This window comes from Kryptolebias marmoratus, linkage group LG1 (genome assembly GCF_001649575.2).
Source record: "Kryptolebias marmoratus isolate JLee-2015 linkage group LG1, ASM164957v2, whole genome shotgun sequence".
Taxonomy (NCBI): domain Eukaryota; kingdom Metazoa; phylum Chordata; class Actinopteri; order Cyprinodontiformes; family Rivulidae; genus Kryptolebias; species Kryptolebias marmoratus.
This window is the reverse complement of record NC_051430.1, coordinates 19,014,267-19,024,467: the sequence shown is the minus strand read 5'-3', so window position 1 is coordinate 19,024,467 and position 10,201 is coordinate 19,014,267. Positions and strand designations below refer to the sequence as shown.

At 42.1% G+C, this 10,201-nt stretch overlaps 1 protein-coding gene across 4 annotated transcripts in view; it reads left to right on the top strand.

The window, feature by feature from the left end:
- Positions 1 to 318: 318 nt before the first annotated feature.
- The window catches only part of ebf2 (EBF transcription factor 2), a 30,343-nt gene continuing 20,460 nt past the window's right edge, over positions 319 to 10,201 (top strand). For 2 of the 4 annotated variants that reach the window (XM_017413598.2, XM_017413596.2), the window contains exons 1-6: positions 319 to 959; positions 2,661 to 2,817; positions 5,352 to 5,409; positions 6,683 to 6,738; positions 6,856 to 6,929; positions 8,298 to 8,366. In XM_017413598.2, the coding sequence (XP_017269087.1) occupies positions 826 to 959; positions 2,661 to 2,817; positions 5,352 to 5,409; positions 6,683 to 6,738; positions 6,856 to 6,929; positions 8,298 to 8,366 (548 nt within the window). In that variant the 5' untranslated portion in view covers positions 319 to 825. Of the gene's footprint in view, positions 960 to 2,660; positions 2,818 to 5,345; positions 5,410 to 6,682; positions 6,739 to 6,855; positions 6,930 to 8,297; positions 8,367 to 10,201 lie in introns of all 4 variants that reach the window. The other 2 variants (XM_017413597.2, XM_017413595.2) reach the window with 1 other exon arrangement.

The following is a 10,201-nucleotide window of genomic DNA, read 5'->3' as shown; positions in this document are numbered from 1 at the left end:
CATTTGCAGGCATTTCTTTCACATTTTGCATAATTCTGAGCGCCGTCAAACAGAAAGAAACTCTCCCTGACACCGTCCAGTTCCTCACCTTTCTCGTGCACGCACACAAAGACCACCTTTCATTTCACTCCAAATGTTTAAAAAAGATCCAACCTGTGTAAAAAAGTTCTCTGCAGGGACTCCCTGGTTGGATGCTGAATCTGGCACGGCTCCAAACAGCGGACGCACTTTACACCAATGAGAGCATCCATTTCAACAATCGGTCCCCCATATGGCACTTGGCCCCTCCCTCCCGCTCCATCCCGGCTGAGAGGCTCATTCATGCTTCAGGACAGCGGTTCACTACAAGTCTCCTGGTCCACCCCCTCCAGGGTCCACTGTTCGGATCCGATCCGGGCCTCGTCACAAAGGAAGACTTTCTCCACTCGAGGAAGTTGTAAAGAATAATTCCAGGTCGAGCTTGTGTTCTGGAGCTGAACCCAACGAGGAAGATGATCAGCTGGGACTGAGGACACGTGCGCTTGGACAATGTTTGCAATCTGCGGAAGAATATATCTGCAATCATCGTTTAAATCTTGAAAAAAGAGAAAACAAGTCAGTGTGGATTCCTACCGAACTTCCTTTTATTTTATAATAGCTCACACAGCATCAGTTGTTCAAAGCTCTGCTGAAGCTCTGGAGGAGCGCAGCGCCCTGAAAGTGAAGTGGACCTTCTGTTGTTGACTGAAGTGCTTTAGGTGTCCCAATCATCCTTTCTTACCGCGAGGTTAAATTAAAAAAAGGACAGAACGGGGGAGACATCAAACGACCAGGACAGGGCTTTAAATGTTCGGGATCCAGGAGCAGCTGATTCGAGAAGTGAGTGGAATAAAAGAGAGGAGCCTTGGAGAGGAGATGGACCCGGTTCGGTCCTGGGTGCGTAATGTTGGAGTGGTGGACGCGAACGTCGCAGCGCAAAGGTAAAGAAAAGCAAAGGAACTCACTTCATCTATCCACACAACTTTCTCACGCTTTATATTTTAATTTCTAGAAACATGGTTTACAGAGCAGATTGTCTCAGAATCAAACCGCATCAGAAAATATCCCAAAAGACAAAAACTTCTTGAAAAAAATCAAACCAAAGCGTCATCCTTGTCTTTAAACGTGTCACCATTTTATTATCTAGTTGCATTTAAAGCACGAGAGGGAATCATGTTACTAAATAAAGATTCTTAGATAAAGTCACATAAAAGTATTATTTGATCACAAATCAGAAATCAACGACCTGTTCAAAATTAAACTTTAATAGTTTTTCAAGAGATAAATTCATTTTAGTTAGAATGCTTTTTTCGTTTCTTTTTTCTCCTTCTTTTTTCGTATAGTTTTTTTTTAAATTTTTTTCTTTACTGAAAAAATTAAGTAATTAAAAAAACTCCCAAACTCTTTGAGTTATATGACAGAGATATAATATTATTCGCCGCAAACACTAACACAGTTTATCACATTAAAGAAACGCGTAAAAAGTTTGAATTTTAACACAAAAACACAAATGAAGTTTTGTTCTGATGTTCTCAAAGTTCAGACATAAACAAACTGTCAGGAAAAACTCTGGAAAATATCAATAAACGAGAAAATGTATCTGTTAATTATAAAGGAAATACAAATCACCACAAACAGCTTTAGTTGCCCAAAATACTGGACTTGTTTTCGTTTGGCTTTAAATCCACATGACAGCTTTTCAAGTTTTATCACAAACGAAACAAAATAAAACAAACAAACACATAAACAAATGATGTTTTGTTTCAGTCTTAGATTTATCTTTTTTTTTCTCCGTCAACAATCGCTGCAGCAAAGATCCATAAATAATCCAATTTGATTTATTCAGTTGTTCCTTTCAGAACCGAAGTTAAACTGAATAAAAAAATCTGAGCGGATTTTACTAAAACAAAACAACAACAAAAAAAAAAAACAAATAAAACTTTATATTTGTTCACTTTTTATCATGGCCGAATCGAGCAAATCTTAAACTGATCTTCATGTAAAATCTCTCATTTTCCGACTCTTTATTCCGCAGCTTTGATCATCATTTTTATTTCAGTGACGATCTTTTATTTTCAGCTTAAACTTAGTTTAAAACTATTGTTCTTTCTGGTTTGTGGATTTTTGCACGTTTCAGATCTTTATAGTTTTTTAAATATATATAAATTTTCAAGGATCATTTTATTGGTTTTTTTTTTGTTCACTTGTCTTGAAGTTTAGTTTTAATCTTATGAATTACCTACATTTAAATGGTTCATTGCTTAAAAGGTGAAATATAAATAAAAGTTGACTGTTTTTAGTATGACATAATAAAACATAATGTCCTTCTGGTGAGAATAAAAAAGTTTAGTAAACAATTGAATCTAAAATTGTTTGTATGGTTTTTTTTACATTTGTGATATTTGAACAAAAACACAATTTTCTGCATTCTTTTTTTAAAATCAAACATATCAGAGATGCATTTCCTATTTAGTATTCATTATTTTCATTAAATAACAGAAAAAGAAACAGTAAATGCTTCTTTCACATGCAGTTTTTCTAAATGTTCCCCAATCAAACAAACTGTTTTAAGTCTCAGACAGTTTAATTGTATAAGTCAGAGTTGAACATTTAATGACTGTCTCTTCCTGTTGTGTCCTCAGTGGAGTGGCTCTGTCAAGAGCTCATTTTGAGAAGCAGCCGCCCTCAAATCTCCGCAAGTCCAACTTCTTCCACTTTGTCCTGGCGCTCTATGACAGACACGGCCAACCTGTGGAAGTGGAGAGGACGGCCTTTGTGGACTTTGTTGAGCACGAAAAGGTGTGTGGACCCCTCAGCATTTCGGCCTGTACAGTTTGGATTGTCACACTTCTTTTCACAAGAATGTTAAAAAACTAAAATGAAAACAAGAAGCAGTATCTGATTAATAACATCAGAAGTGTATTTCCTGCCTTAACCAGGTGCTCAGCCTAATCTTCCACAGTAAAGAAAAGCACATCGAACAGCTGACGGCGACATGTTTACACAAGCTTTACCCTCCATGAGCTGATGATGTGGGATTGAAAAAGAATATCTAATGACTAATTAGCAGCTTGCCTCATTAGGAGGACATCACTACTTTTTAAAATGCAAATCATGCTCACTCCTGCTAAGATATACACTGAACTAATCATCAAAGTGTCTTCATGCCCCCCCTCCAATATACTCTTAATGTGGGAGGGAGCCAGATTCCTCAAGTTGGACAAGACTAAAATAAGAAAGGGTCCAACATGGAGACAGATTTAGACAGAGAGCGGAGAGGGCCTGAAGTGAGCCTGATGCTGAGCGCTGACGGATGAGTTCTGCCTTGTGGTGCTGGGTGGAAGGTAGGAGGAAGAGGAGGAGGGGGGGGGGGGACGCACACCTCCTGAAGTGGCAGCATCTCTGTCGTTTGGGGAAGAAAAGGGGACGCAGTCCTGTCAAGTGGAGTTCAAAGCCAGTTTTGTGGGCTGTAATTGATGTAGGCGGCAGTGCTAATGCCAGGGATGAAAGCTGTCACCGTTGCTGCTCGCCGTGCCACACAGGCCAGCTCGCACTCACGTGATGACAGTGGAGAAGTTCATTTTCTGCATGGTTACCCTGGCATCTGTTTTTGCCTCATAATTATGCGGCAGCAAAGCGATGGCATGGCAAAAATAAACGCTCCTCTGTGTGTATTTGCAAAACTTATGAAGCCAGGCATCCATCTATCACCTGTTGGGTCTCCGTTTCACTCCTCATTTCAGGTTTGGAGCCTCTTGCATTCTGGTTCGTCTCTGTGCATCTTAATTTCCACACTCCTTCTCGCAGCGATCCCTTTTCCCTTCCCCAATCTCCTTGTTCTCTCTCCTCCGTTCTCGAGCTCATCTTTGTGATGCCAGCCTCCTGGGTTATTGGACCAGAGAGCATTCCTTTGAGACCACTTAGAAAGACCAGGAGAGGTAGAGGAAGGGAAGGAAAGAGGCGAAACAACAGCCAGAGAGCAAGGAGGGAAGAAGTGAGAGCCTGGGATAGTGGAAAAGAAGTTTTTATGTCAAGGTCGACTGGTGCTCAGCCTTACTCACAGCAGGGGTACACAATTTGCCCCCTACACGCGCACACACACACACACACACACACACACACACACACACACACACACACACACACATGCACATAAATACGTGCCTCCTACCTTGCTGCAGATACGACCATTACATTTGATTTCAGTGTTTTAGGAGGTTTGTGTCAGAGATCATAGCTCTGCTTCTGCAAAAAGCCTCCACGTTAAAGGTAAAGAGACAGTTCAGATCTTTTAAAAAGGGGTTCCGTAGAAAGGTTACGAATGATTAATATTTTACCTGTTGTAGAAAGCTCTTTGAACAGCCTCAGTTTGGAGAAGCGGTTCAGTTCCGACTGGATTGATGAGCTGTCAGCCAGTCTGACTGGGGAAAAGACTCAAATGGGTTGCTACCGTCTTAGAACAACTTTGATCTCAAAAATTCTTATAGCAACACAGATGAACACTATTTTATAAACCTTTAAGCTATTTTATGAACCACTGCCATCACTTTCACACTATGTGGTTATGCTGAGAGAAAAAATACATTCCTGCTGGAATGGAAGGGCTCCAGGATGCACCAGAAGTGTTAAAACTAGCTGCTGTGACCACTGTTTAGAATAGAATAGAATAGAATAGAATAGAATAGAATAGAATAGAATAAATGTCTTTTCATCCCTTTGAAGTAAAATTTACATTATTGTAACAGCGAAGGTTTGGATCAAGATAAAGATAAAAAAAAAAATCTCAAGAAAGTGTAAAAAAGTAAATGTTTGAGCATACAAAGAGTCATAAAATTATATGCAAAAACAACCAACCAAAAGAAAAACAAGTGCAATGCAAAACTGATAGTGATACAAATATTTATAAAATGCTATTTAAGATGGCAACAATTTACTTTTGGCCTTGCTCAAACTAGCTGTTAGCTCATTAATTTGATCAGGATTAAACTTTATGTCTCCAAACTGAGGTAATTTTATAAGCTATCTACAATGGGTAAGTGAATAATTTTCACAGCGATCTTTCCACAGAACCTCACTTTTAAAAGATCTGAACTGTTGCTTTAAGCGTTCAGGGTATTTGCACCATGAGTCCCATGTGACCTTTGATCTCTGATCTGAAAGTCCATGGAAAAGATGAGCTTCAGGATTGTGACTTACTGTTTAACACAGTGTACAGATGCCCAGCCGCACCTTTAAATGCCCCAGTGTACTTATCTATGTACCCTGTGCCTGTCTCTGTGTGTGTGTGTGGGTGCATGTGTGTGTGTGTGTGTGTGTCTTTTTCCAAGGAGCAGACAGGAGAAAAAACGAATAACGGCACACACTACAAGCTCCAGCTCCTCTACAGCAACGGTGAGTGAGAACGAACATTAAAATGTAGGTTTTATTTCCCCGTCTGAGTTGTGTGATCAGTTCGACACCCTCCCAAAGTCTGCAGGAGCTGAAAAAGTTTAGGACCCACATCTCTTTGTCTAATTCTTCGCCTTAAAATTTCTAAAGCTTTGCAAGCAGCCGCTTTAGGGCTTGTGTATCGCCAACCCATCAGAACCCCCCCACTCCCCCCCAACCCCTCATCCCTCCTCCATCTCTTCGACTGACTCAGATCCTGAGGATGCACAGAAAAATCTGTTTCCCATGAGCCACTGGTGCCCCGGCTCTGCCATCACGCTGGCACCCATGGGAAAGAAGATGAAAGACGTGTTCTTGAGCAGCTCCCTCGTTCACACACACAGACACACATGTACATGCAAACACACCAAAAAGCTCTCCATTCCCTCTGGCGATATCAAAGGCATCTCGATCGAGACTTTGATGAGAGGAACACATTTTAAAAGCAATGCTCTCAAAAGTCTATAAAAAAAAAGAAAAAGAAATCTTTTTCTCAAGAAGCAACTCATTATTACACGTTACTTCCTTCTGGTTTACTGTGGAGGTTTAGGTGTTTCTGAAAATCTCACTAAGAGACACTCAGAAGTTTACAAAACTGTTGAAAAAGATCTCCAGCTCCACTTTTACTTGTTGGTTTCTAACATTTACTCCTGTCAGGCTTCTCACTTTGCTGGCAAAATTGTAAGCAGAAAGTACCAAAAATAAAAAAAAAATATTAAAAAAATAATGAAGCACATCCTGATAAATCGTGAGAATCTGGTAAATTATGGCCTGAAGCAATGTTTGTCAAACATCAAATAACTCTCAATCCCCTCAGAAACCATCACACACACACAAAGAGTGCACGCCAATCTCATTCCTTTGAGTTGTTCTGGACACAGTTCAAAACATTTTCTGGGAGACTGTTTGGAGAAAAACAAAATGATTTATATCATAAATCTGCTCAGTTTATTTTGAGAATCCACATTACAAAGTACTTAGATCAGGTTTGAGAATTTAATGACTCCCTCTGAGATATTGTGGTTTTACTACTATAGTCTTTCAATCAATATTGACTCAATAAGTCTTGATTTATTATTGATTTGTATATGATTGATATGGAAATGATCTGCTGAGTGATACTGTGTATATTAGTAACAGAGGAGTAAAATGATCCGCTTTTATAAAGTCTTTCTGATAATCAGAATATGTTTTCAAACTTATGTATAATATCCACAATATGTTTTTTATTCTTTAGGGGTTCGTACCGAGCAAGATCTTTACGCACGACTTATCGACTCAGTCACCAAACAGGTTGGCAAACTTCCCTCAAACCCTCCTGAAGGGATTCAAATTTCATCGTAATAAACGAGTTCATTTATTCTACATGAAACTGAATCTGTCCCACCGGTCCTTATTTCCTCCTCTCAGCCCATATCGTATGAGGGACAAAACAAGAATCCTGAAATGTGCAGAGTTCTGCTCACACATGAGGTTATGTGCAGGTGAGTCTCCCTCTCACACACACTCACACACACACACACACACACACACACACACACACACACACACACACACACTGATTGAAATCATTGCCTACAGGGACCAAATCCAAATATCCATTATCTCTTTCACTCTGTTTTTCTCAGTCAGATTGAAATGCATTTTTTTGGACCGACGCTTGGGGCTCTACCCTTTTTGAAAACGTGCCTGGTTGTTGAAGTATAAGTCGGGCTTGTCTGTCATCATCCTTGTTACAGTGGTAACCCCCTGTAGCTTTCTGCTGTAACGCAGCATGTCATTGGTAAAGCTCCCGTTCTTCTTGGACCCTCCTCTCCTTTCTGGCCTGGGATTTTGCAGCCAGACCTCAGCTAACAGCAAAAGGCAGTTTAGGGGAAACAACCCCCCCTCCATGCTACATGACAGCATGTGTGAACATGGAATGACAAGTGTGGTTTTGCGAGTAGTGCTAAAGAGTTGTTTAAAAAGTTAAAGGGAGTGAGTAAAGTATATTAGGACAGAAGGGTTTTGGTTGTTATTAGGTGAAGGATGGAAATCAGTGAAAGCAGGTTTACAGATGAGGGGGAGTCTGATGAATGTGGTCTGGAAGTGGGGCAGGATTTGGAGGCAGCAGGGGTAAGGATGGAGGCCTGGGACCTGCAGAGAGGAACTGAGACGGGCTGGGGTTCTTGCCCATTGTGTAGCCAGCAGATGCCCGAATGTGACTCACAGCTGGCTAATAACAGAGCCGAGGAGGCAGAGGGCAAGCGTCACAGCTGGGGAGTGAGGCCGTCTGACAGGGGGGCGGAGGGGGGAAGGGCAGGGCCAAGCTGGGACACGGGAGGGTTGAGGCGAGGTGTAGGGGTGGCAGATGGTTAGGGGTGGGGGCACCTTTGTTATGCAGTGAAGGGGACTTTGGAAGGGGGGGGTGTGGCTGGCCAGCAGGCTCCTCGGACAGGACTGCTGACGAATGGTAGGATGTTGTGGGACAGTGTGTGTGTGTGTGTGTGTGTGTGTGTGTGTGTGTGTGTGCAGTGAGGCTGCATGGGGGTTGAGTTTGATTTCAGAATCAATGTGACAGATTGCCTGGCTGGCTTTTCACTTTTGAATGGTCTCTCACTGTTTGTAGGGTGTGTTGTTGTACCTTTTCTTCTTCTTTTTTATTCTTTTGTCCGCTCCTCCCCTCCCCTCTCATGCCTCCTTTGTGTGCTCCTGGATTTTGGCCGACCGCAGGGCAGAGTTGTCTGGGCCCGTGGCTGTGGATGGGCCAGACAAATGTTGGCTATACTCCTGTTTAATTTTGTTTTCTTTTTTTTCACCTCTCCATCACTCACTTTACCCCCTCTTTTGTTTCCCCGTTTCCACCCAATCAGTCGCTGCTGCGAGAAGAAAAGTTGTGGCAATCGAAACGAGACACCCTCTGATCCAGTCATCATTGACAGGTAATAAAATGAAACCACACAGTGTCCAAAACCTCACAAACAAGCACCTCTCTACACCTAATATTTAGTGCCATTTTACATTTTGTTAATGTGAGCTGTAACAGACCATAAAGATCCTGTGTGTCTTCATTTACAACTTTCTGTTTACTTGTTGATCTGTCTTCAGGCCTCCCTGGATCGATTTGTCCTCTCATTTAGACGTTGCACCTGAAACCTGACATAAACAAAGATTTTCTTTTTACCAGAAGCATATGTATCTTTCATCAGATGTGATAAATGTTCACCCTGACAGCCAGTTATCAGCCTTAACGGTGAATGACCGCCGCTCTAATCAGCGTGTGCGAGAGTCTTCACGTCCACGTCTTTCTGCAGAGGCCTTGTGCTGTCTGCTTGGCATTAACCGGTGTGATGAATGCTCACAAGCAAGCAGGAGCGTTATGTGAAATAGTTTCTCTGTGATGTCAGAGACCTTCATCACCTCTTTCTTCCTCGCTCGCTCACTCACTCCCGCCTTCTGCTCCTCTTTCCTCTCGTCTTCCTCACAATTCTGTCAAGGAAACACTCACTTCATATACGTCAAGGACCCTTTTCCTTCCCCTCCTCAGTTCGAGCTGGCTGACTGTTGACAGTACGTCTCAGAGGATCTCAGCTGAAGATAGTTTTTGTATAACGGAAAAATAAAAAAATTGGGCCTGTTGTCTTTTGAATGTTCCCAGAATACTCCAGAGCAGCTGCTTTTTAAATTTTCTGTGGTGTATTACTCTCACAATAACTCTATCATCGCTTCATACTTCCTCATAACATAATTGAACATCTTTAAAGAAAAACAATGTTTGTGAGCATCTTGACATCTTTCTGATGAGGACGGAGCAGTTTTTAGTGGCTTCTTTTGTACGTGTAGCTCTTAGCGGTTGAATAAATGAAATCTCTGACCTACTGTAGTCTCTAATCACACTGGGCATTTTCCTAACAGGGGCTTCTCCATCATAAATCCTCTCCAGAGGGAGCAGCCAATTAGCAGGCAGTTAATTTCTGATAAGCCAGTGGATTTTCAGCATAGCCCTTGCGACCTTTTATTCTTGGCCACTTTCTGTTTTGTTTCTGCGAAAGAAGTGGGAAAGCAAAATGACTGGCAGGGCACGATGTGTGTGCATGTCGCCAGCATGTTTGTGTGCACTCACACAAAAAGATATATGTTTTTAGTGTTTGTGTTGTGTCTTTATTTATGTATGTATATAGATGTATGAGCGATTGCTTGTGAGTCTGTGTGACCCTTAAGCTGACCTCCCCCCCCCCTCCCTCCAGTCACTGCTTGGAGCTTAAATTATTCATGTTCATATGGGTGTGTGTGTGTGCTTGCAGCCGTGTGTGTTTCTGTGGCTCCAATAATCAGCCTCCTGCTCCCAGCCCCAACACCTGTTCTCCAATTAACATGCAGCGTGCTGGGGGCCCACTCGCTCCTGTCGCCCAGCCACAGCTTTCCACCCCTTTTCCTCCTTCTTTATTCTTTCCTCTCACACTCTCAGCCTGCCTTCTTCCAAGCCCCAGCTTGTATATCTGCACCTCTTGCTCTTTCCATTTGCTTCTTACAATTTCAACTCCCCTATTTCCTAATTCCTGGGCTCCTCTTCGTTTTTCTTACTACCCCATTCCCTTTAGCCTGTCTAATTTTGCCATAATTAGGTAGTGTCATTAGGACACCTACCCAAGCACAAGGGAGTTTGCAATTCCCCAAACAGCCCAAACCCCCCACTTTTCTAATCTCCTTTCCATATTGTTTCAGTTTTCTCTCCCCCCTCTCTCCTCTTGCTTTCTGCTGCTGCACCCCCCCCCCC